The following is a 27,583-nucleotide window of genomic DNA, read 5'->3' as shown; positions in this document are numbered from 1 at the left end:
CATAAATGTGTGTGGGGGTGTGCGTGTGTTTAGGGTAGGACGGGCTAGCATGAATTTAAAGAGGAATCCTGCCTGGTTTTGCCACAACCTGTCTTGTTGCCTGGCGTGAGCAGCAAGATGCCTGCCTTCACGCTAAGCTATGAGAAATGTTGCCAGGGCAGCGTGTCTGCCACATCACCGAATATCATGTTACTATTAGAGGCTTTCAACAACAACAACAACACATAGTTGAATTTCTAGAATAGCTTGCCTGGTGGTGGGGCAAGGCATTACCAGGCTTCATCACATCTAAGACACCTTCGGTAGAGACACCATTCTATGGACCATGCTGTCGGTTACACTTCGACATGCCACTCACTGTAAGGTGTTTGCCCCCTTTAGAGATGTTTATCTGTGAAAAAAGAAGTGTTTTTAATATAGATGACATTTAGCAGAGAGCTGCCCTAAGTTAGTTCCTTTTAGTCGTATAATTCGGTGCCTCCTCACAAGGGTGTCCTGTCCTATTAAAGTTGCATTTACCTTAAGAAGAAAAGTTCCCCGCTGCGTGGACTTGCCTCCCTTCTGTCAAGGGAGCTTTGGACAGGAGAGAGTGGCCTGCTGTAGGCTCGGCATTGCAGAGCTAGAGATGAACATTAATTAAGAATGAGAAACAAAAATGCATCAAAAGAGAAACTGTTTTCTACATCAGTAATGAATTAATCCCCTCTTACCACTGCACCGGGGAGCACACAGCTCTCTAATGCAATCTGTCTGTGAGGTTTATTACCACAGAGGCTCATGCACATGGTAACAGTGTCAATCTAGTTCCCAGATAAGTTAAAAAAAAAAAAAGATAAAAGATGAATCTTGAAAGAGGAAAAGTACGGAATAAGGGATTGGAATATATTGTATATCCCGTTCTGTTTTGCATTAAATACAGACAGTCCTCCGGTTACGTCGGAGTTGACATACATCATTTCGTGGTTACTTCGCCATCTCTCATTTATTTATAAAATCTGTCATTTCGACGTATGTACATATGTGCTTTATGTTTTTTATTATTTATTTACCACAAGTAAAGGTCAGGAATTATCTTTCTTTTAAATTTTTTTTACTGTGTCACATCATTACGGCTGTGTATGTGCTCCATGTGAGTGACGTAGGTGCTTATGTAGGTGGGTTCCGACTTACGGCTGAAATCGCGTTACGTCGAGCTGAAGGAACGGATCTCCGACGTAACCCGAGGACCTACTGTAAGGAGTTCTGTAGGATTTTAGCTCCAGTTCCATTTGGGTGTTGACTTGAACCGAAGGTATGCAGACAAGTGGAGAACTGGGTGCCCCTTTCCTCTCAATATCATGCCTGTATTTTACGGAATAACCCAATACATGGCTGGTGTGTCTGCAGGCAGGACCTAGTCCCATCCGCCCTTGATCCCCTCCTCCCCCCTCCACTGCCTGCCAGACTATAGTCCAACTTCTGGGAGGAATGGTCGGCACTCCGTGTCCCCACTCCCTAGCTCTCATTACTTCAGGACAATCTCTCTTTACTCTGACTTCCTAACAGCCAAATCTCTGAGCTCTGTTCTGTGCTCGTCGACTCGACCTCAGTGATGCCTGACAGAGCTGACCTGATTGTTTTCTTGAAACATCCTCCCCTCTTGTCCTCCTCCCCTGCTCTAGCTTACTTCTCCCCTTACCTCTGCTCTCACTCCTCACACTCCTCCTGATGCCCACCTCCCTCTGAGCACCCTTTCTGTATCAGTGATTGTTCCTTGTCCTATTTCTTCTTGTAGTAGGAGTAGCTGCCACTTTGTACGAGTTCCTATCCCAGAACATTCGAGGACACAACATGTTGCATCATTTATGGCTCACAGGAGCTCTCAGAGGCCCCATTTCCCCCTCTGCTCACAGGTGGTAACGAGGGTCAGAGTGGATTAGTAACTTGTGCAAAGCCTCAAGTAAGAGGTGGAGGCAGAATTGAAATTCAGAACATGTGACCAACCAACCATGCTCTTTCCAGTGTGCCACTTTCTCAGACTCTTCTCAGTCACACTCGTCTCCCCGTCCACCCAATGGGCTCAATGATGCTCACTCCACAGCCCACCTCGGCTCCCCCCGCTCCGGGCTCACACACCCAATGACTTACTGGACATCCTCTCACAGTCCTTGGGCACCCAAGTCTCACTCCGCCCAGAGCTCAGTCACCTTTCCTCCCAGTGCTCTCACCTCGTGAAAGTCCTCACCTGGAGTCATCTTGGCATCCTCTCACCCCAGATCCGAAGCCTGACAATGCTATTATATTAGCCTGTTCGGGCTGCCATAGCAAAACATGCAGATCAGGGGCTCAAACAACAGAAATGTACTTTCTCCCTGTTCTCGAGGCTAAAGTCCAAGATCAAGGTGCCAGTAGGATTGGTTTCTTCTGAGGCCTTTCTGATTGGCTTGTAGATGTCCACCTTCTCACTGTGTCCTCACGTGGTTGCCCCTTGGTCTGTGTCCCAGTAGCCTCTCCTGATAAGGCTGGGAGTCAGATTAGACTAGAGCCCAGCCATGTCACTTGTTTTATCTTAGTTACCTCTTTAAGGCACTACCTCAAACTGTAGCCACATTCTGAGGTACTGGGGGTTAGGACTTCAAGATATGAAGGTGAGGAGCACAAAATTCATCCCATAATACTAGCTTTTAGGTATCCCTAACATTTTACTTTCCATCTTCATCTGCATATGTTGGAGGTACGTGCTCAATATATATATTTTTCATTGACAGTAGTGTGGGTTCCAGAATGTTTAGAGATTTTTCTGTAGAGATTATATTCATTTTAAAAAATATTTTTATTGATTTTCAGAGAGGAAGAGAGAAATAGAAACATCAATGATGAGAGCGAATCATTGATCGACTGCCTCCTGCACGCCCCTACTAGGGGTCGAGCCCACAACCCGGCATATACCCTGTTGGGGAATTGACCGTGACCTCCTGGTTCATAGGTTGATGCTCAACCACTGAGCCACTCATCTCCCTCAAATCTTGCTTATTCCCGCACCATCTCAAGATGATGGTGACAACATAGACTGCTTTATCCTGGGCCCGAATAAGAACCTCATGTGGAGCCCCCTCTAAATTTCCCTCCAGGGTTCTTCTTGCCCAGACACCACTGTAATCGGTAAAGTTATTTCATAATAAAGCCCCTTAAATATTTCATAATCTAAGATCCCTGTTGACTACTGTTTAGAGAATTATGTTTGCTGGTAAATAGAGTTGCAGACATTTTTATCTCTGTGTTGTAATGTGGCTGTTGTAAGAGCTCTTTAAAAAATATTTACGTACTTTGTCAGTCCATCAAGAAATTAAGCAGAGTCGCCATGTGACCCAGAAATTCCACTCATGGGAATCCAAACAATCCAATGTCCATCCACCGATGAGTAGATAAACAAAATGGGGCACTTCCAGGCAACGGAATATTATTCAACAATGAAAAGGAATGACATTCTGATACACATTAAAACAAGGACCAGCCTTGAAAACATTTTGCTGAGTGAAAGAAGCCAGACACAAAAGGCTACCTATTGTATGATTCCATTTGTTGGAAATGTCCAGAATAGGCAAATCCACAGAGAGAGTAGTAGGGGATAGAGGAAGAAGAAAGGGGCGGGCGAGTCACTGTGGCACGGTCAGGGATTTGTGCTTGGAGTCACGGAAATGTTCTGGAATTCGCTAGTGGTGATGGTTGCACAACAGTATGCATACACTAAAAAGCACTGCATTTTATGACTTAAAATGGTGAATGTTATCTCAATTAGAAAGTTGCAAAACATTTTTACAGTCGCCTACTTTCCTGCCTTTGTGAAGCGCACTCACTGATACTATGTTTAATTTCAGAGAAGGCCGAGACAGTCTGGCGTGAATGGTTCAGAGCATCATTGTTCTCCTTAGTCCAGGTCGGATGCTGGCTTTTGGTTTGGGGGCTTCGATCTCCCTCTGCCTATTGGATGGAGAGAGACCCATGAAACCTCTAACCAGGAGCCCCGCGCTTTCTCTTCCAGAGGGCAAGTCGATGTGCCTTTCTTACTGCCGGGACCTGGTGCACCTGGACTGCCCACAACACGGGAAATCGCTGAGCTGCGTGCGCACGGGTGAAACGAGCCGTCCCCGCGGCCAACACCCCCAGGTAGGCTCCATGGGCGCCCCAGGCTCTGGCTGCAGGCGCGTCACCCACCTGCCCGCGGAGGGCCTTCACCTCAGCTCCCCGTGTGCCTGCGCAGATCCCGGTTCTCTCTGTGCCACGTGGAAGCTCAGCTGTGCTCCCGGGTGTGGTTTTAGAAATAAACGATGGCATGTGTCAGTAGTTAATCCAACAGATTAGGGATAAAATGAGAGGTTTGGATCTTCGCGATTCAGGATGTGGCCGTGTTCACAGATGTACTCACCGCTGTGTGCGTGTGTGTGCGTGTGTGTGTGTGTGTGTGTGTCCCTGATGCGGAACCTCAGCGTGAACGCCCTGCAGGGGCTCCATCCTCCCCCTGGTCCCATGAAAGGCAGGATTTCCAGCTAGCAGGCTGTTCTCTCCGTCCAGCAGCCTCAGCCTGTCTCTGCTGCACCCCTACCCACTCTGCTCTCCCTGGTTTGCTGACGTTCTCAGCGGGAAAGGGGCACCATGGGCAGCGATGCCCGTGTCTCTGCCAACGTGGTGATTTCTAGCGTCTCCTCTCCTGGCACAGCAGGAGTTTTCTTGAGAAGTCGGTGGATTATTTCCAGGAGGCTGGGGACACGCGCATTACATGATCTTCGGCGTCTTGTCCGTGTCTGGGCGCTCCCTGGTGTGTGGGACCAGGATTACGGAAACCAGGCAGCAACAGCCACCTTCCCTTCATACGCGAGTGAAATGCTATTCCTTCTGGGCCAGGAGGCTGGCTGCCCGCTGCTCCCCGACAGTGCGAGTGCTAAGGCCCAGATGCCTGCTGGTGCTGCCTGTTTTCCTCTAACAAAGGGAGCTGTGACCAGGACAGGAAAGGGCTGTTGCAGAGTGTCTCTGGCGTGTGGGTCCCATTCAATGTGGAGACGCTGGGCAGGGGCTCAGGAGGAGAGTGGGGGGTCTGTGAGGGCAGAGAGACCGCTTTTATGGCCGACTGAGGACTTCGTGTCAAGTGGCAACTGATGTGAATTTCTCAACTGGAGCCTATCAGAGCTCCTGCAAAGTTGTGCCGCCTCACAGCTAACCCAGGGAGAAAAGCCTGGGCGAGGGATGCAGTTTGTAATTTAACAGGATGACTCCGGAGCGAGCAGACCATAATGGAAGTATCATGAGAGGCGCTCGGGAGAACAGACCTGTGCTTGTTTGGCTTGAACAAATACAGAGTTCAAGTGTAAGGTTTACACAAGTGGAAGTTTCTCAAAAGGCACCTGCGCTACCGATGCTTGAATACTTTACATTTTTTATAGAGAATTTTAAAAAGTAATACTGAGCTCTCCCATGTGACTCTTAAAAGTTTTAAAGAATAATAAAGCAGTTCGATATTTAAATATTTTAGTTCAATTATTTTTAAATTGTAGAATTTCAGATTTAGAAGTTGATGTTTGGGGGAGCCCCAGGTTTGGTTTCCCAGACAGAGCCATGCAGGACACGTGAAGAAAGCATTCCCAACATGCAGTTCTTCCGGGTGAGGTTGGGAATGTTCTCAATTGGGAATGCCACTCCAGCGGGTCATCTCCTGTATGTGCATCTAGGAGATTATGAGAGGCACCTCACAGGAGCGACGATAATTAAATTAGATTTTGAATACTTTCTTTTCATGAGGCATACCCAAAATGCGGTGCGATACTACAGTGTTTTAATATTTTACTGATGATCTATTCTTGTGAATTCGGCTTTGATACCGTGCTTTTCTGTTATTGGCCTTAAATTTACTAAATGTATCCTGGCTGGTGTGCCCAGTGGGTGGAGCATCATCCCATGCATCGAAAGGTCACCAGTTCAATGCCTGGTCAGGGTACATGCCCAGGTTGTGGGTTCTGGCCTCGATTGGGGTGCATACAGGAGGCAGCCAATCGATGTTTCTCTCTCACATCCATATTTCTCTCTCTCCCTCTTCTTTCCTCTCTCTGAAATCAATAAAGACATATATTTTTTAAAAAAATAAATAAAGATAAGTGCAATGGCTCTAGCATCATTAATAGAATTCTGAGTCTTGGCAATATCCCGGGTCCGGGATATGAACTTTTTGGAAGTGTGCACCAGCTGATTACGTCACAAGAGCTCTCTGTGTAATTATAATCCCCAATGCTACTGGCTTCACCACTGATAGAGAATTAACTTCAGAATGGTTTCAACTCAGTGGAGAACCTTGAAAAAAAACCCAGTTCAAACAGAATTTCCTAGAAGCTGCAGAATTTGACTAAGAAAATAATCCTCACAGACCCGTCTTGCTGCTGCATTGTGGTATGATGAGGACTTTGAAAGATTGCTGGAGAGCACTTTTCAACTATAACATGTATTTTAAAACATATTTAGTTATTTATCAACTTTAGATTTTAAGGAAACCTGGTATTCAGTTTCTAAATTCAATACCAGGGAGATTATAAAACTCAAATTCGACTGCCTTTTCAAGTCAAATTGCTTGTGTATTGTATATAGTTTTGTGATTATGAAAGTAAATCATAACTATTATAGAAATTTTGGGGAATGTAAAACATTTTTAGGAAAGCATTAAAATTGCCTATAATCCCCTACTCAGATAATCACTCTTAACATTTTAGTGTCTTGCATTCTTTTTCTCAGTGTCTACTGTCTATATGTATTTCTTTGTGAAACTGGAATAATTAGATACATAGATATACAGATGGAGAGAGAGAGCTCTATCTTCATTCTTCATTACAATGGGACCATTTTCCCTGTCACTCCATATTCTTTGAAAACAACCTCTAAGCTATGACAGTTCATCTTACGGATATTTCATACTTGATTTAACCATCCTGTTTCGGTTGGTGCTCTTTCTGACTATTGTAAATAAAACTGCAATAACAGTTGTGTATGAAAATCTTTTCCCACATTCCTGCTTATTTCCTTAATACAGATTCCTGAAGAATTACTTGGTCAAGAGCTTTAATGGCTCTTAATACATATTGTGAAATCCTTTAACAGTAAGTTTGTATGAGTTTACACCCTACCCAGCAGTCCCTGAGCAGTATAAATTCTCCTGTAGGCACCTGCATAATGTATTCCATTTAAAAATTCTTTTTCTTTTCTTAAACGCTTAGTTCTTTAAGACTTGGTGGTGAGGTGGGGAAATAATTGAGTAATTTGGTCTACTCCAATGTTTGAAAATTCTGATTAGTTGTTGATTTTGTGACCTCTCCACCTCCCCCCCCGCCCCCCCTCAATCTGGTCTTTCTCGGAGGGCTATGCAGAGGGTGTGGGCTTCACAATCCACTGTCCTCGCGAGACTCAGAGAGGGGGTCTTCTCCAAAGTGGGGAAAGAAATGGCTAGGAGTGAACTAGCAGTGCAGGGAGCACAAGAGCCCACGGCCACCTTTTTCTGGTTGAGGGAAGGGCGGGCTATAAGGGTGAAAGCTGTTAGAAGAGATTTAGGAAAACAGCCCCAATTATAAAATCTGAAGGGTTTGACTAACTGTGAGGAGGGATTGTCCTTTCCCAGCAGATCCCACAAGCCACAACATCATGCTTACAGTCACTGTGCGTTTTGTTTGCTTTGGTTTAGAGCTTTAAGCTACACACTCAGACTCTTAATTGCTCCCCATCCAGCAGCAATCATTAGGTCCGACCGCAGGAAATTTCCATTTTTGTAGGTCAGAAATGGTTCAACACCAGCTAATTTTATAAGGATCAAACTCAAACATACTTAGGGAATTATTCTTAATCGTTATGGGTTCATGTTAACGTTTTCTGATGAGAGCAGCTGTAGCACGGGCTCCGCTTCTTTGTGTGGCCCACTGGGCTTTCAACAGCAGGGAGACCGGTTGGGATATTGGGCCTTTCAGGATCATTGGTTTTTGTTTGTAACCGGAAAGCCACCAGAGGGCGCTCTAGCATTGACTATTGCATACCAGTATTGGCGCCACAGATTCCAATTAGAAACCAGTAAATAGAAAAAGAAAACAAGAAAAAAAGAATAAGAATAAAATAAAAAAGATAAAGAAAAAAATAAATAAAAACCAGTAAATAAATATATAAAGATTGTTACTATTTATTGAGTACCTTCTCGACAGAACTAAAGTTTTGACACATAACCATTAACACACACATTTGGCACATAACCATTAACATTTTTATTGTTAATATTAATTAAACTTTCTGTGTGTTTACCACATATTTCATTTTATGTTTTCCACAGTTCGATCAGCAAGATATTATTTTTTATTTTTACAGATGAGGAGATTTGAGACTTACAGAGGTTAAGTGATTCTACAAATGAGAAGAATAAAAGTTATCTACAGACTCATCCCTCCACTAAAGTTCTCTTTCCTTCCCTCCCTCTTTTTTCTTTTTTCTACTAGGAATCAAAAGGAGATATGCCCTTGCTTAAAAAGAAAAAGAACTGAAGCTAATGTCATAAAGTCAGTACACTTTTCAGTCCTGCCTCCTGGTCCTAAGGCAATACCATGTCCTGCCCTTCCCCCACTTGCCCCCTCCCCCCACCCCCCCGCCCTGCTCCCAGCATTTCTCAGTCTACTGCCACTCCTCCCCCCCCCTCAAGCGCCCTAGATGACTATATGATCTTGGTTTCATCTGTATTCAAATTTAAAGGGGTGAGGGCAGACAAGAGGAGAAGGTCAGGAATTTCCACAACTCCTTGAAGATGACAGCTACACTTCTATAGCACTTTACAGTATAGACCCAAACTACCCACACCCAGCAAGTAAGAGCAAAGAACTACAGGCACATAGCCACACTAGCTGGGTGGCCTGAGTTCAATCATCTAACTTCATCCATAGAGTGTATGTAGCAAATGTAATACCTTTTTAAAAAAATTTTATTTTTTTATTGATTTTAGAGAGAGAGGAAGAGAGAGATAGAAACATCAACAAGAGAGAGAGAGACATCAATCTGCTGCCTCCTGCACGCCCCCTACTGGGGATCAAGCCTGCAACTCGGCCATGTGCCTTGACTGGGAATTGAACTGGGGACCTCCTGGTTCATGGTTTTGACATTCAGTCACTGAGCCACACTGCCCGGGCACAAATGTAATATCTTATTCTTAGGGTTATTGTGGATTTGATTAGATGATGCATAGAAAAGTGCTTAGCCCAGTGCTTCTCAGGAAACTATTCACTTAGGGTTAGCTATATGACTATATTCTTTAATTCTCCCAACAACCATATAAGGTAGGCATTTGGCATAGACTCTGGCCTCGACCCTGATTTGTTGAGTGCTCCAGAGGGGGAGACTTGGGTTCCAGAGAGGCCAAGAGACTTGCCAAATGCCCACGTCTAGTATTACAATACAAAATATTTTCAGAAGTGTTTCAGCTTTTTGCTAGGCGCACTAACATATTATTTTCAAATCAATTACAAGATGCAGGCAGCACTGTCAGCCCACCTCACACAAGTGCTACGGGCCTTCCATCCACCATCAGAACCACCGGGTGTTGGTCACTCAGGGAATCAACAATCAGGGTGTCACACCCCCACCCCACATTTAGGGAAGCCTTAAAGTTGATTTTGTTTAAATACTGTAATGTGACTCTACAAGCAATTAACATTTTCTTTATGCTTTGATTATGTTTAACAGTATATGGGCCCACGCCCGGCCAGCATATTTCAGTGGTTGAACACTGACTATGAACTAGGAAGTGATGGTTCAATTCCCAGTCAGAGTATATGCCTGGGTTGCAGGCTTGATCGTGTGCAGGAGGCAGGCAATCAATGATTCTCTCTCATCATTGATGTTTCTCTCTCTCTCTCCCTCTCCTTTCCTCTCTGAAATCAATAAAAAAAATATATTTTTTTAAAAAAAGGAGAATAAAAGTATAAAAGTCCTGGTCAGTGTTTCTCAGTGGTTAGAGCGTTTGTCTGCGCACTAGAGGGTCATGGGTTCGATTCTCTATCAAGGGTAGATACCTGGGTTGCGAGTTTGATGCCTGCCTCCAGTTAGGGCACATGTGGTGTGGGAGGCAACCAATCTCTCTCTCTCTCTCTCTCTCTCTCTCTCTCTCTCTCTCTCTCCCTCTCCCTCTCTCCCCTTCCTCCTACTTGCCCCTCCCCTCCACTCTTTCGCTGATTGTTGGACATTCAGAGGCATCCGTAGCTGGGTCAGCCTTGACAGACGGGAGTTAGTGCTGCTGGGCCCACACAGACTCATGTCTGCCACCATGCCATGCTGTCCATGGGCCCAATGCACCATTTGGGGGCTGGCTGATCGTGAAGGCTGACTAATGTCACCTGACTAATGTCACTTTATCTAATCTGTTGATCAGTACCTCTTCCATGAGAGATGCTTTCTGGTGGTTGTTAACACATGGCACAGAGATGTACTCCATGCCCACTCCCGTGTGCCCATGCACATACCTTCACAAGCCCTTGACTCGTCAGGCACTTGTGTACGTTCAGGCCACTTCTTCCACAGAGTGAGTGAGCAGGTGCCCTGCCCGCAGTACTGCCCAGAGGAATACTCTCCCCTCGCCGTCTCCCTAATGTGGCTGTAATGCAGCCATCATCCATTTTCACTTACACCCATGCACGGAGCCAACCCATCTCTGAATCAAGCTCAGCCTTTTCTCTCCTCCTTCTTCAGCTGCTTGTACGAGAGGCCACCCCGTCCTCCATAGCCACGTGTCCAAGTGAAACTGCTGGGTGGCAGGGGCTCTGGTACATGCCCCTGACTAGAATCGAACCCGGGACCGTTAGGTCTGCAGGCCGACGGGCTACTTGCTCATGCAGCACACTGATACCCTGTGGGCCAGCTGGGACTCAGTCCTGGATGTGCCATTTCCATCCTACAACTAACTGTGGCCGGGCCGTCTGAGAGGAGGGGCTCCTGGGTGCACCGTGGTCAGCATTCTCTCTGCCAGAGCCCAGTCAGATGCCCAAGGAGGGCTGGATGACTCTGAGAACCAAGTCAATTTAGACGCCTGTCGAAGAGTCCTGGAAATGACTAGATATCCCCTGCCCCTTGTTTATAGTCAATGACCAAGTGTGTCTTTGGGGAGTGACTGCAAAAAGTTTTGATATATATATTTTAATCCTCACCCAAGGATATTTTCCCATTGATTTTTAGAGAGAGGGAAAGACAGAGAAATATCGATGTGAGAGAAACACATCGATTAGTTGCCTCCTTCACTGCCCCAACCAGGGCTCTGGCCGGGGAGAAGCCTGCAACCAAGGTACATGCCCTTGACTAGAATCAAGCCCGGGACCCTTCGGTCCATAGGCTGACGCACTATCCACTGAGCCAAACCAGCTAGGGCTACAATATATATTTCTGCAGCGCTGCCGGGTCCTTCCCCCTAGGAACCTGACACCTCTTCAGTCAGTGGGTTTCAGATCTGAAAACTAGCTCAGGTATGGGCACTGTGTGAGAGGTTGTGACATTTTATTGGAGTGACCTTCCTCCGTGTCCCGCTCCTCCAGGCTGGCCTTGCCCGGTGTAGATGCTATGCAGCACCTCTTGGTGCTGGGGACACCGTGCTCCCTTAACCATCTCATAGGTCCATGCAGGGCAAGCCTCTTTGGCTGCCCCTCTGACCTTGCTGGTTATCCCAGTACCTGTGGCCTCCTGGTTCTTGTCCTGTAAGTGTGACCACCTGGCCTCTGTCACTCTGGAGCCTCAGAGTTCCACGGAGAGTAACAAGCCCCACTCTTATTAGTGCCTAGCTGCCACTTCTACCACTGGCCCTGACCTGCCGGGGAGCCGCCACCAAACTCCTCAGCCATGCTGGTGCCCCTCTCAAGGCCTTGGTGAATGGCGGGTCCTCAAGGTCCTTGTGGGTCCATTTTCCTCAGCACTTTAGTCTTTCCTCTCCCATTCGTCAGGGTAACCAAGCATTTCCACTTCGCTCGGGTTGGCTATCATGTCTCTAGGTTTCCGAGAGCCAGGCTAGCAGTTTGCCTCATCCTCTGGGGTCATTATCAGAGTCACATCCTGTGTCCCAAGAAAGTGCCCCCAAGTCAGTGAATTCTTGCTTTACTAGTCTTATCTTCTGGCTTCCTTGATCAAATACCCTCCAATTACAATCCCAAGGTTACTCCCAGTTTCCGGTTGATACATCCTGGCTTCTTCTCACAGCTCCTTTGATGTGCAATCTCTTTCCACCATACTAAGCCCGGGGCATTCTAGGTCCTGCTGGAGTTTCACCCTACAGCTTGGTAGCTAGTAGAGGCAGCTCCTGAGACTGCACTGGCTACCTTGCAGGAGAGGGTGGCAGCGCTAGTGCTCCTGTGAAATGTGGGCCAGCTCTGCAGCCTTGCAGGGTTCAGGGCCTCTGCCCAGCCCACAGCCCAAGGGGCAGCCATCCAGATCCCCACCCCACGTTTCAGAGTCCCAGCTCTCTCCAGTCAGGCTCCTGATAGCAGCGTAACAGACTCACCTTAGCTGAGCATTCAGACGTCTCTGTAGCCCCCCCTCTCCCCCCCACCCGTCAGCTGCTCAACTCTGTCAGTTTCTGAGGAGGTTCTCTGGCGCTCACACGCGTCTGTCTTGTTCCTTAGCCCTTTGCAGGGCATCAGGGCAACTTAGCAATAACCAGCCACCGCTGCTGTTCTAGAAGGTCCTGTCCCCCTCCTGTCTTTCAAATGCCTGGGTGTCTGCACCTGCCACAGCCTTCCCCTCCACAGGGACATTCTCCCCAGTCGCGCCTGGAGAAACCTTTAGGAATTGTGCCACCGCCTTTTCCAGGGACCGTCCTTGTGCCACAGCTGGCACCAAAGGAGTCAGTGTGGGTTCTCTGAGAAGCAGAAGCCAAGATGGAATTAGATGTGTAAGAAATTTATTAGGAGGACACTTGCTAAGGATAAAGGGGAGGGAACCAGAATCAGCAGGGGGAGCCGTGAGGGAGAGGGGGAAGGCAGCGGGATCAGGTGGGAGAGTCCTGGGCTGCAGTGGCAAGAATCGTTCAGCCAAGCTGACGGGGAGTCCATGTCACTCGAGTCACTCCCTAAAAGAGTCCTGCGTGTTGCAGGACGAGGCCTGTATTAGTGCCCCTCCCTCCTTGCTCAGCCATTGGCTGGGCGCTGCCTGGGAAACTGTGCTCCAAGTAAGTGTGGGAGTGGGTCCAGAATATCAGCAGCTGGAGCCATCAGTCATCCGCACTCCCCACAGCAGGAGATCTGAGTGGTGTGTTTTCGTGGCCACCACAACCTCCCCCAGCTCCCCTGCTTACGCCACTGTTGTTTGTATATCTTGTGAGTCATACAAAAAGGTGGTTGGAGCTAACATCAGAGATGATTTCATCTTAATGTCATCATTTTAAGGATGAGGAAAGATTCCTAAATTTTTATTTGTATGTTTTTACTGATTTCAGAGAGAGGAAGAGAGAAGGAGAGAGAGATAGAAACATCAATGATGAGAGAGAACCATTGATCAGCTGCCTCCTGCACGCCCCACACTGGGGATTGAGCCCACAACCTGGGCATGTGCCCTGATCGGGAATTGAAATGTGACCTCCTGGTTCATGGGTCAACGCTCAAACACTGAGCCACGCAGGCTAGGCGAGACTCCTAAGTTTTAAATAAGCTTTCCCAAGGCACGGGAATTTTGCACTGGACCTGTTTCCCACATTGCAGCACACTTAGCATTCCTGGCCCCAGGACTAGATGCAGTGGCCTCCTTCCCCCACCTGGTGATGAGAAAAACTGCCCTCTCCCTCTGTGAGCACTCCTGCAGGCAGGAGTCCCAAGTACCACTGAACAAAGCTCCCTGCAGATGTGACCTCTGTACTATGCACCTGCTTAACTTCCGGGGCACATGCCCCAGGGAGCCCCGCCCATGCTGCTTCAGGGAGGGTCTGCATCGCCCAGCATGCATCTTGCATGCAGATGCTCCTTAGCCAGCCTGGTGAGGAGGAACCAGCAGGCAATTCTGTGCTAGTTCAGCTTGCCGCTGGGCACCTCCACCTGAGTGGGGGAAAGGTACCTCAAAACCAAGCTGTCGCTTCTCCATCCTTTCCGCTACCTCTCCTCTCGCCTCTACCGAGCTTTCCCTTCTGAATATATGACACCTTTCTGAAGCTTAAACCCAGGAACCTTCCTCCATTCTTCCTTTCTCTTTCTCCGTACATACAAAGAACAAATGCATTGGGCTCCGTCTTCAAAATACTGTAACCAATGTCTTTCCCCCATGTCCACGCTGCCACCCTTGTCCAAGCCCCCATCTTCTCTCCCCAGCACCCACTAGGACAACCTCCTGTCGTGTTTCCTGCTTCTTTTACACACAACAGGTAGAGAATATTTTAAACACACAAATCTGGTTATATCACACACCTATTTAAGCCCCTCAATAAAATCTGCACTCTTTGCCGTGCCTGACGAGGCCCCTCGTGATCTGGCCCTTGCTGCCCGCCGAGCTTGGTCCTACCACTGCCCATGCAGTCGCTGTGCACCGGCTCGGCTCGGCGGGCTCTTGCTCTGTCCCTTACAGATGCCAAGCTCAGACTTGAGCTCCTTTGCTCTTCACCAGCCTAGACTATCCCCCCCGAGCCTCTCAGCTGGCTCTTTAATTCAGGTCTCAGTTCAAGTGTCACCTTCTCAGCGAGGTGTTCTCTGACCACCCAAATGAAGGGAACCCCCAAACCACCGTTGTCCTCTCACCTATCACCCTGTTCTGTCCTCTGCACACCATTTACAATCATCTGACTTGATTTTGTTTATTTCTTATCTTGTCCATCTAGAGCAGCGGTTCTCAACCTGTGGGTCGCGACCCCTTTGGGGGTCAAACGACCCTTTCACAGGGGTCGCCTATGACCATATATAATTACATATTGTTTTTGTGATTGATTCATCACTATGCTTTAATTATGTTCAATTTGTAACAATGAAAATACATCCTGCATATCAGATATTTACATTATGATTCATAACAGTAGCAAAATTACAGTTATGAAATAGCAACGAAAATAATTTTATGGTTGGGGGTCACCACAACATGAGGAACTGTATTAAAGGGTCACGGCATTAGGAAGGTTGAGAACCACTGCTCTAGAGTGTAATTTTCATCGGAGAAGGGGTGGGGCGTGTCTGTTGGTTCACAGCTGCACCCCAGCCTGTCAGATTGGGCTCTCAGAAATATGTGTTGAAAGCTGATACACATGGTCTCTGCATAGCTAATGTCATTGTGTGTTTTGATCACCGACTTAGATCCTTTGGCTTTCAATACACACGATCCTAAATCCTGGGGTTCGTTATCTTAAATACTATCCATTGTCGGTATTGACTTCAGCTCTCTGCTGATAGACAGTATTTGCTGTTTGACAATGGAACATGTGTAACTTCAAAACAGGACTTTTTTTTATAAACAAACAAGTGAGAGGCCGCATGTCCTCCGGTAACTACCATTCTAATTTTATTGGACTGGGGCTGATAATTCGTTGTTAGTCCCTAAATTTAATAAATGCCATTTGTCACATTTCTGCGAGCGGCCATCTTCAACAGAGCCAATCATGTTCTTTGAGAAGACAATTCAGTTACATCTCAAAAATTTTCCATGTATTTTTAGCACCCTCAAAACTAACTTCTGCATCCATAAGTAGTAGAGGAAGGTAAACTACAAATATCCCATGAGCAAGAAATGAAAGGTTGAAGGGATCAACCAAAGAACCTGTATGCATGTATGCATAACCCATGGACACAGACAATAGGGTAGTGGAGGCCCGGGGTGGGGGGCAGGGCAGGCTAGAAGGGGTCAATGGGGATAAAGGGGGACATATGTAATACTTTCAACAATAAAGATTTAAAAAATAAAAACAAACAAACAAATGAAAGGCTGGCATTTTGAATGTGAAAGGCCGGTGCACCTGAAAGGCCGGGGTCGGGGGTCGGAGGTCGGGGGCAAGACGGAGTACCTGCGGGTCTGGAAGCGCTACCTACGAATTCTCGTCAGGGCAAATGATGAGAGGTCGGTCGGTACATTAGTGGGGGAGACAAATATGGAAATAAATACTATGAAGACAATAACACTTTTTTGTCCGTCACTGATGGGTTATATCTACCACGGAAATGAACGGTGTTGTTGGCTTCGCTGTATGACTGATGATCCGCCAGCCCCAAAACCACGTACTGCTCATGAATGCATTTGGACAAAACATAAATTCAAGACGAGTGGCACTCCAGAACAGTGTGCACCTTACTCCACCACTAGGAAGAGGATTCAGGATGGCTCCCACCTTCAACACCTTACAAGTAAAGACAATGAAAAACAATTTAGCCCTGGCCAGTGTGGCTCAGTTGGTAGGGTGTCGTCCAGTGACCAAAAGTTGCTGGTTTGATTCCCAGTCAGAGAACATGCCCAGGTTGCAGGTTCGGTCCCTGGTTGGGGTGAGTGCAGGAGGCAACCCATCGATGTTTCTCTCTCTCTCTCTCTCTCTTTCTCAAAAAAAATATATTTCATAAAAAAATATTTAAACATGTAACATGGGGCTTTTCATGTCATTGCACTTTTATTGCTTACTGTTAACTTGATTTAAATTATGTGATGTTTGTAAAAAGACACGAAAGGCTGGTCCAGGAGCAGAGAAACATCTCTTGCTTCCATTTGGGGTGTGTGTTAGGAGGGCACTGCGTGCGTCCTTTTGCACCGATCCCCGAAGACTGAAGAGTCTTGCTGATGGAACCCTATCCCGAATAGGAGAGGAGGGAAACATCTCTAAGAATGCTCACCATCCTAGACACGTCTGCTTTTTTCCCCTCCAAGGAATGTGAACCATCATGTTTTACATTTTTTATTTTATCATCTAATCCATTTGCAGGGCACTGTTGCAAAGCATCTGAAAAACATTCCAAAGCAGAACTCATTGGCAGTCAGGCCCTTGGCCTCCAACCTCAGTGCCCAGCCTCACTCACTCGCTCCTCATGAGCCTCCCTGCTGCTGGTGTGTTAACCAGCCCCAGGCCCTGACAGGGTCCTGAAAGGAGACAGAGCCCCAGTTCCCAATGGCTGTGGCAGGAGGCTCATTGCCCATATCACCCAGGTGCAAGTAAAGGTGGGGGGCTGAGGTGGCAACAAATAAATCCTAAAATGGCGACGCTGAGAGCTCTAGAACAAATACAAACTGAGGAATCCACATGCAGCCACTCACGAATTCTCTACGGCAGCGGCCGGTGGACCACAGGCTGTTCCTACCAGAAGCTCATGCTGAGGCTTATTAAGGATGGCGAACAAGTTCACGGCAGATAGACATTTTACTTCTCTAACCACTCCGTGTCCCGGACATCTGTGAAATGGAGATGACGGTGCATGCCTGTCCCTGTCTCCCCCGAGGGCTAGGGTTTCTAGACTCTTGGGAGTCTGAGGTGCCGTCGCCAGGTGGGGACCCAGGGCAGAAAGCAGTTGTTGAGGTGATTAGGTCCAGATTAAGTAGAGCCTCAGGGCTGGGGCTGAGGCCCTGAATCCTATCCCGGGCAGATCAGCACACCGCACAGTGCACGAGGGCAGGGATAATTGATTCTCTCTCTGCTGGCAGAGGAGTGGAGGAGCAGCTGGGGTTTGCAACTGTTGTGGCAGATCGATTTCAAGCGGCCTGGTGAGAAGAAGCCTGCTGCCGAGCTGGGCTGAGACAAAGGCGTGGTGCACAGCCACGCCGGGGGGGAGGAACCCGGGTGGGTGCACCTGAACTGAGAGGGTGACAGCCACACCCTGGTTCTCGGTGCGGCCTTATCAGTCCCAGCGCGCAGCAGCTCTGCCTGAGCGAGCACAGGTACAGAGAGAAGGAAGGAAACCCCTCCCAGTGGCCACACCAGCACTTCCTCTCTGTGGAGCGCAGCAGCTGGCAGCTCTCACGTCTCCATGCTCGCCTCTTGCCAGGCTCACAGCTACGTTTCCCAGGCTCCCTTGCGTTAAGTGTGGTCATGTGACTAAGTTTCCCCTGAAGAAACGAGTGCACAACCATCCCTCTCTCTCCTCACCCACTGGCTGAATGGAGACAACTTAGGGAATATATTCATTTCTTAAATATATTTTTATTTTTTAAAATATATTTTTATTGATTTCAGAGAGGAAGGGAGAGGGAGAGAGAGATAGAAACATCCATGATGAGAGAGAATCATTGATCAGCTGCCTCCTGCACACCCCACACCAGGGATTGAGCCTGAAACCCGGGCATGTGCCCCTGACCATGAATCCAACATGACCTCCTGGTTCATAGGTAGATACTCAGCCACTGGACACTGTTTTTCTTCTGTTACAACAGAGGGCTCTGGGCCTTGGTGAGAGTCACCAGTCGACCTTCAGTTTGGGATGGGCCTACTTTGCCACACACCCACACAGCACATGGTGGCCATGCCTCTCTCCCTCAGTTTCCAGAATAGTCTCTGGGCTCCGCCAGAGCAGGTTGGCACTTCCTCACCTGTTTGGGGGACCCACTTGACAGAAACATCTCAAAAGCTATCTCATTTTCGTTCACCTACTTGTACCAGCCCTAAGGTGTCACAGACCCTCAGTGAGCTGACTGTGGTCCCCTCCCCGAAGTAGCCAGGTCAACCAAGGGTCTCCACGTGGACCGCGAGAACGGTGGGTGAGGAGGACCCAGGTTTGTTCCAGAAGTTTCGGTCGGGACAGCTTTGTTTATAACTACTTGAGTGTTCAGTGACCCAGAAGCAGAATGTGTATGTGGATGGCTGCTTCTCTCGCCTCTCCCCCAATAATATCCTCTTCTGCCAAAATTACGTCCCCCTCTTTTAGAGAAGCCCTTTCCAGAAAAGCCATACCCCCTTCTAGAAAAGTCATCTTTCACTGTTGCTATTGCAGAGTTCCTTTGGAGATATAGTTTTCTAGACAAATTAGAAGAAGTCTCCTCCTCTGGCAGCCATAGCGCCACCCGGAGCCCCGGCCTGGCTGGTGGGGGGGCAGGCTGGCCTCCAGCGTGTGCTTGTGCAGAGCACGACCTGCACACGTGCAGGGCAGCCGCTTACCTGGCTGCTGCAGTCTCCTCCTCTCCCCCCCGCCCCCCCCCCCCCAATGTTCCCGTTAGTCATAGCCAGCCTTCCCCCTTCAGCTCATCATTGTCACTCCAGGGGCTCAAAGGCCAAACTTGAGGATCTTAAGGTGACTGGAGGTGACTTTAGTTACACTGAGCCAAATACAATTCTGTGGGCAGATATGAGAACACAACTATCTTCAGATCAGTGTTCCTGTGGGGAAATGTGTTCCTCGGTTTTTCTAAACAACCAACTTAACAACAAGCCTTTAGCCCTGGAGGGTTGGGGCATGGTCCTGTGCACCAAAAAGGTTGCGCGTCGATTTCTGGGCAAGGCACATGCCGAGCTTGCGGGTTTGGTCCCCAGTTGGGGCACATATGGGAGGCAACCAATTGATGTTTCTCTCTCACATCGATGCTCCCCCCACCCCTTTCCTCTCTCTCTAAATCAATAGGGAAAAAACCACACGTATCTTGGGTGAGGATTTTTAAAAAACCATTTGGGGGACAATCTGCCCATTAAAAGCACAGGGCCTGCCTATCACTGACTGCCTTCCTCTCACCTGCAGGCCTGTGGATGTCTGTCACTTGCTCTAACTTTGGTCTTAGCTGGCTCCAATTCAACCTTGGTTCTCAGACTTTGCCCTACAAGTTGCACAAGCTTTGGAGAATAGGTTTCTGCATGTAGTCATTTCTTTGAAACTTGAACCCCAAGCATAGGCTGTTTCTTTGCAAATGATTGATGTAATTAAAAAGTGGACAGACGCTGCGTATATGCATTACTCCCCTCCAGATGTTTATTTTGGTGCCGTCCTAAAACTGATGTTTAGTGGCTGATGGGTTAGGAGCACAGATGTTTTAGGTCAGACTTTTCCCCCTGATAGTTCTCATCTGGGCATCATAATAATATCAAGGGACAAACAAAGCTGAACTCAACACCATCACTTGACCTCATTTCTGATTTATAATTCTCCCTGCGACCATGCAATTTGAGCAGAAGGCCATCTCTGAAGCGTGTTTTTAATTTCAATATCTTTTTGTACTAACCTCTTTGTCATCCTCCATGTGTGCATCTGGCTTAACTTGCTGACGAGAAAATTGAAACATACTTCTAGCCGGCAGCCAGAAACAAAGGGAAAAATTGTCTGAAGAGCCATTTAGCTGCCTGCATTCACCCCCACCAACACTGCCCACCCCCAACACTGCCTTGCTTATATGAACAACCCCCACAAAAATCTGAGCTGCTTTTGTATTAACGTCAGCCATGACGTTTCTCTCAGGGTGTGTTTAGCGTTGAAGAAACGAGGGTTCTGCAGGTTCAGCGTGGTTCCTCACAGCCCAGCCAAGGGCTCTGTGCGGCCACTGGAGGGACTTGAGGGGCCTCAAGCCAGCTGGCAAGGAAGATTCTGGGTTAAGAGGTGTCTAAAAACCTTGCTCAATGTATGTCCTTTAATCAATATATATATTATTGATTTCAGAGAGGAAGGGAGAGGGGAAGAGAGAGAGAAGCATCAATGATGAGAGAGAATCATTGATCAGCTGTTTCCTGCCCGATCAGAGCCCGCAACCCAGGCATGTGCCCTGACTGGAATTGAACCGTGACCTCATGGTTCATAGGTCGATGCTCAACCACTGAGCCACACCGGCTGGGCATTGGATGTCCTTGTAATTCTGCCTGCTTCCCAGCTTCTTAGGAGCCAATCAGGATGGTTTCAGGAAATTGGCAGCAACTTCATCTGGAAGCATTTTCCTGAAACATGTAAATATTTGTACTTCAGGGGACTGTCCGACTCCAGGAAGGTTTATACCAGTGTGCGCTCTGTGGAGGTTAAGCAACACCCACAGGACACTCTGAGGAGAGACCAAGGTCTATGTCACCCATGAGAGAACTGTGAATTCCGGGGACAGGAGTAACCCTTCCGTAGCAGGAAAGGTCTGTGGGAACAGGCAGTGCCTGAAAGTCAGGCTTCCAGATGGGAACTCACCCGTGGAAGTGGCACCAGGAAATGCCCTTGAGAATCATCATTTGTCTCCCAGCTTGTCCTGCGCTGGGCTTTGTGCAGACGCACTGCAGATGCTGGGCCCAGACATGGCAGCACGGAGAAGGCAAGCCGTGAGATTTTCAAGACAAGGGCTTCAGAGGGCTGTGGGGCCACTGGGCAACAGGAAATAAGAGCCCCCTCCGCCAAGCCTGGTGCAGCCGTGGAGCCTCATTATTACCTGGCAACAGTGGGAAAAGCTGGCGATCTGACTGTCTGGAGATCTGCCGGGAGGGACTGAGGTTTCAGCATTAATACGCTTCCTGATCATTCAGCACCCTCCTCTGTGCTTTCTTTTCTTTAAGACACCTGTGGTTTTTGGCTGCCATGCGGGGAAAAGAGCCAAGCGTTGGCAGCCTCCTCTGATCTGGCATTAACAACATCACACTAGTCATTCCCAGCAATTATCTCCCCATCGTAGATGTGCTGGGCAGAGATCTGGGGCCTTGCTTTGCGTGGTTCCAATGCATACGTTAAAATCAGGAGATGAAATCTGTTTAGATGGTCTGTCCTCTCTTCTCCTTGGACTCCTTATGCTGGCCCTGCCCAGTCATAAATGGATGAACACACAACCCAAGGAGCTGGCAGGGACGGTGGGGCAAGCCGAGTGATTTCTGAGATTCTGCTGGTGCAGGCATCCCTCACTTCAGTCTGACAGCTAGAGGGCAAAGGTCCTCCCACCAGGCTCCGAGTTCATAGGTTATGACATCTATAAACTTCCTCTTACCTTGGATCAGGCCGAGTTTCCCCTTCCCTTTCTCTCATGGCTCCCTGAGTCTTTCTTTCATGACTCACATCCGAGTTTGTCATTGTAGATTTGTCTGTGTGATTATTTACTTTATGTCTTCCTCCCATTGACCACATTACTTCTGCTCATGTCTGCATCCCAGAGACTGACATGTAGTTGGAGTCCAGTAAATAGTTGTTGAATGAATGGATAAGTGAATGAATGAATGGAGTTTGAAGATACCAGAGACTGAGTCTAGTGCCTTCACTTAATAGATGAAGATATAGAAGTTAAATGACTTGTCCGAGACAATGAAGTTTTTTTTACATGTATGAAGATAGATTGAATTTGTCAATTCCAAAGTAGTAATTTGTTGTAAGTAAAACACAGAAATTAAACCGGGACACGTGGTTTTTCCTCTGGGCAGGATGCAAAGGTGATTTTCCAAGTTCTTGTCCAGGTAGATTCGAAGAATGAAGCCACAGACAAAAGGTGGTACAGGAAAAGGTGGGAATTTATTGGGAAACAAGCACAGAATCCCACATGGGGAGGGAAAGAGAGAGACCCACCAAGTCCCTCTTTCCTAAGGTGTATAAAGGCTGCAGTTTTTTGTGTCCTGATATCCCCTCTGATTGGTCACTAGAGCAGCTTCGGAGCTCAAACCCCGGGTGGGGCTCCCTCTTCTTCTATTCCCTGTGGCCTTCCTCTTTATTCCTCTCCCTTTAAGCTGTGAATGTGTACCTTTGGCAGCTCCTAGCTTTGCAGCCCCGCCGTTCTCCCCCATGAACCCCTTAAGTCCTAAAACTCCCTAAACCTGCCTTTCTTTACTCCTAAAAACTCCTTTCATAAGTATTAGAGAATTCAAAGATGAATAAAACTCAATTCCTACTTTAAAAAAACAGCGTTAAGCCGAAACCGGTTTGGCTCAGTGGATAGAGCGTCGGCCTGCGGACTGAAAGGTCCCAGGTTCGATTCCGGTCAAGGGCATGTACCTGGGTTGCGGGCACATCCCCAGTAGATGTGCAGGAGGCAGCTGATCGATGTTTCTCTCTCATCGATGTTTCTAACTCTCTATCTCTCTCCCTTCCTCTCTGTAAAAAATCAATAAAATTTATTAAAAAAAAAAAAAACAGCGTTAAACTCTTAAGATAACAATAGTGATTCATGAAGTGCTTACTAGTGATTATTTCACTTAATGCTCACAACAGTCCTATGAAATAGGTCTTATTATTACCATTTAACAGATATGGAAAAGTAAGCTCAGAGATAATATTGCTACACGGTATTGAGCTTTTCCCAGAGCAAGGGCTGAGAGAGAGACAAATAGATTGGAGTTAAAGTCTTTATGACTTAATCTCAGAAGTGACCTCCCATCACATCATTGTTGTCATTTTTTATTCATTATAAAGTGAATAGAAATTGGGGTGGTGAACACACAATGTGGTGCACTGGTGATGTGTTGTGGAATTGTGCACCTGGGACCTGTATAATCTTGTTAACCAGCATCACCCCAATTAAGTCAATGAAAAGGGGAAAAAAAAAAAACAAAGAAGTGAACAGCACGGCCCAGCCCATACTCATGGGAGGGTGTTACACAAGGTTATGAACACTTGAGGCAGGGATCCTAGGTCATCCCAAAGGCTGCCTACAACAATAAGGTCAGTTAAATCCAAAATCATTCAGTGTAATTCAGCATATTAATAAGAGAAAGAAGAAAAATACATGCACCTCAATAGATGCAAAAAGAAGTATTTGATAAAATGTGACATCCATTGATGATAAAAACCCTTAAACTAGAACTCAAAGGGATTGATCTTGTTCAGATAAAGACATGTGATGGAGTGTATTGATGGCCTCACTTCCTAAACTAAGCTAAAAGATTCTAGAGCAGTGGTTCTCAACCTTCCTAATGCCGCGACCCTTTAATACAGTTCCTCATGTTGTGGTGACCCCCAACCATAAAATTATTTTCGTTGCTACTTCATAACTGTAATTTTGCTACTGTTATGAATCGTAATGTAAATATCTGATATGCAGGATGTATTTTCATTGTTACAAATTGAACATAATTAAAGCATAATGATTAATCACAGAAACAATATGTAATTATATATGTGTTTTCCGATGGTCTTAGGTGACCCCTGTGAAAGGGTCCTTCGACCGCCAAAAGGGTCGTGACCCACAGGTTGAGAACCGCTGTTCTAGAGGCTATTGTAAGATGTCCCCATGATTTATGGGCAGAAAAAAATTTATTAAATAGGATACAAAAAGCACTAACCATGAAGGATTGACAGACTAAGGGCTGGCAAACCACAGCCCAGAAGCCAAATCTGGCCATTTGGTTCTTGTAAATAAAGTTTTACCAGAAGGCAGCCAAGCCCAGTAGTTTACATATTACCTATGGTTGCTTTCACACCTCAGTGGCAGAGTTGAGTAGTTGTGTCAGAGATCTTATGGCTAGCAAAACCTAAAATAGTTACTATCTGGCCATTTTCAGAATGGTGCCAACCCCTGAATTAGACTAACTTAAAATTGGGAATTTCAGGTCATCAAATGGCACCATTAAGAGAGTGAAAAGGTGCTCTTTTCCTCCCTGGCTGCTTGAAGACCAACTTTCATCATGAATGACACAGTAACCATCCGGACCAGGAAGTTCATGACCAACAGACTACTTCAGCGGAAGCAAATGGTCATTGATGTCCTTCACCCTGGGAAGGCAACAGTACCCAAGACAGAAATCCGGGAAAAACTAGCCAAAATGTGTAAGACCACACCTGATGTCATCTTTGTGTTTGGATTCAGAGCCCACTTTGGTGGTGGCAAGACCACTGGCTTTGGCATGATTTATGATTCCTTGGATTACACAAAGAAAAATGAACCCAAACACAGAATTGCAAGACATGGCCTATATGAGAAGAAGAAGACCTCAAGAAAACAGAGAAAGGAACGCAAGAACAGAATGAAGAAAGTCAGGGGGACTGCAAAGGCCAATGTTGGTGCTGGCAAAAAGTGAGCTGGAGATTGAACTACAGAAGGAGTAAAGATTCTTCGGTGACTTTATCTGTGATGGTTGTGCAGATTTTTCATGAGAGGATTAATAAACTATAAACTTTAAAAAAAAAGAGAGAGAGAGAGTGAAAAGGCATATCAGAGTGGGAAAAACATATAATTGACAAAGGTCTTTTATCCCAAATATGTAATAAACTCTTATAAATTAATAAGAAAAAAAAAACTCAGTAGAAAAATAGGGAAAAGACATGAATAGGTACTCATGTCACAAAAGAGGAGTGACCAAGAAAACATTAAGATGTGCTTGACATCACTAGCCAGGAAATGCAGCTCAGAAAATTGCTAATTGCCGAAACCGGTTTGGCTCAGTGGATAGAGCCTCGGCCTGCGGACTGAAAGGTCCCAGGTTCGATTCCGGTCAAGGGCAGGTACCTGGGTTGCGGGCACATCCCCAGTGGGAGATGTGCAGGAGGCAGCTGATCGATGTTTCTAACTCTCTATCTCTCTCCCTTCCTTTCTGTAAAAAATCAATAAAATATATATTAAAAAATTGCTAGTTAAAACCATAATGAGATATCACTATGCACTCACCTGAATGACAAAATTAAAAAGACCAAAAATAACAAGAGATGACAAGAATATGGAGCGATAGGAACTCCCATTTGCTGCTGGTGGTGGTGAAGATTAGCACAACTACTTTGAAAAACCATTTAGCAGTATCTACTAAAGGAGAACATTATCTCTACTACTAGATATGTACTGAATAATAAGCATATGTTCACCAAAATTCACGTACAAGATGTTGCTAACATCTATATTGTAAAAGGTCAGTGCCCCCCCAACCAATCACATTGCACCCGCCTTGGCTGGCCTGGCGCCAGTGCGTGTCATAGCATGGTCGTCCGGAAGGTCATCCGTACTGCTGTTCAGTCACTCGGTCAATTTGCATATTACACTTTTATTATTATAGACTAGAGGCCCGGTGCACAAAAATTTGTGCACTCGGGGGGGAGGGGGGTCCCTCAGCCCAGCCTGTGCCCTCTCGCAGTCTGGGACCCCTCGGGAGATAACAACCTGCTGGCTTAGGCCCGCTCCCGGGTGGCAGAGGGCAGGCCCAATCCCTAGGTGCAGCCCCTGGTTGGGCTCAGAGCAGGGCCAATCAGGGGGTTAGGGCGCTGCCACTCTCACACTCAGGGCAGGGCTGATGGGGAGGTTATGGCTCTACCCTGTCACACACAGAGCAGGGCCTGTGGAGGGGGTGGGGGGGCTGGTTGGGGCGCTGCACCCTGTCACACACAGAGCCACAGGGCGATCAAGGGGTTGGGGAGCTCCCCCGTATCAGGCACAGAGCAGGGCTGATCAGGAGGTTGTGGCCCCACCCCCGTCACACACAGAGCCACAGGGCAATCAGGGGGTTTGGGCGCTGCCCCCTGTCACGCTGATCCCGGTGCCGGGAGGCATATTACCCTTTTACTATATAGGATGGAGGCCTGGTGCATGGGTGGGGCTGGCTGGTTTGCCCTGAAGGGTGTCCTGGATCAGGGTGGGGGTCCCAACTGAGGTGCCTGGCCAGCCTGGGTGAGGAGCTGATGACTGTTTGCAGCTGGTCACACACCCTTCAGGGTGGGGGTCCCCACTGGGGTGCCTGGCCAGTCTGGGTGAGGGGCTGAGGGCTGTTTTCAGGCAGGCGGGTGACTGAAGCTCCCAACTGCTCCTTTTTTTCTTTTCTTTTTTATTCTGGGTCAGCTTTAGCTCTGGCTCCAGCTCTTAGGCCTCGCTGCTGAAAGCAGGTATCTGATTTGTTTGGGTTCTATAATCGAAACAATGTATAACACCAGCTCTGAGATCCCGGCTCGCTGAAAGCAGGTTTCTGGGGTTTTGTTTAGCTTCTATATTTGTTACAATGTTTCAAACTGCAGGCTCAGAGGCCGGCAAGGCAGGCGGGGAACGTTGGTTTCCTCCGTCACTGAAACAAGCAAGCCTCATGTTAGTTTCAAGCTGCCTGGCTGCTGACCGCCATCTTGGCTGGCAGTTAATTTGCATATCGCCCTGATTAGCCAATGGGAAGGGTAGCAGATGTACGCTAATTACCATGTTTCTCTTTTATTAGATAGGATTACACTTCAATTAGAAAGTGTCAGTTTTGAGTTGCCAGGACTGAGTATAGAGCAGTCGTGGGCAAACTACGGCCCGCAGGCCGGATCCGGCCCATTTGAAATGAATAAAACTAAAAAAAAAAAAAAAGACTGTACTCTTTTATGTAATGATGTTTACTTTGGATTTATATTAGTTCACACAAACACTCCATCCATTCTTTTGTTCCATCCCTCTGGTCCAGTTTAAGAACCCATTGTGGCCCTCGAGTCAAAAAGTTTGCCCACTCCTGGTATAGAGGAATGGCAAGGTTTGATTGGCTGAAGACTAGGTACCTGAACCAATCACTGTGGAAGGGATGATGAGACTGTCTGGATGGATTGTAGACTGTGTTTTCCTACAGGGGTGCTGCTGGCATTTAGAGCAGATAGTTCTGCATGGTTCCCTTTTGCATCCCTGGCTCCCTAAACACTAAATGCCAGTAGACACATCACCCCTCCCCCCATTTCCCAATTTGCTAGAGGAGGGACACATTCTGCTTTGTTTGAAAGCAATCCCTTTAGACCAGTGGTTCTCAACCTTCCTAATGCCGCGACCCTTTAATACAGTTCCTCATGTTGTGGTGACCCCCAACCATAAAATTATTTTCGTTGCTACTTTA

At 47.2% G+C, this 27,583-nt stretch overlaps 1 protein-coding gene across 1 annotated transcript; it reads left to right on the top strand.

Moving 5' to 3' along the window:
* Window positions 1–24,401: 24,401 nt before the first annotated feature.
* On the top strand, window positions 24,402–24,926 carry LOC118650958 (40S ribosomal protein S24-like). Its single transcript, XM_036299587.1, has one exon. It carries the CDS (start codon window positions 24,440–24,442, stop codon window positions 24,830–24,832), a length of 393 nt encoding a protein of 130 aa, XP_036155480.1. The 5' UTR covers window positions 24,402–24,439; the 3' UTR covers window positions 24,833–24,926.
* The last annotated feature ends 2,657 nt before the right edge of the window (window positions 24,927–27,583 follow it).

Source organism: Myotis myotis, unplaced genomic scaffold (genome assembly GCF_014108235.1).
Source record: "Myotis myotis isolate mMyoMyo1 unplaced genomic scaffold, mMyoMyo1.p scaffold_m19_p_3, whole genome shotgun sequence".
In the NCBI taxonomy this organism is placed as follows: domain Eukaryota; kingdom Metazoa; phylum Chordata; class Mammalia; order Chiroptera; family Vespertilionidae; genus Myotis; species Myotis myotis.
The sequence above is the reverse complement of the archived record's forward strand: the minus strand, read 5'-3'. Positions and strand labels throughout refer to the sequence as shown.

Coding starts and splice junctions, on each gene's coding strand:
- LOC118650958 (XM_036299587.1), top strand. CDS start 24,440: ATGAATGACACAGTAACCATCCGGACCAGGAAGTTCATGACCAACAGA.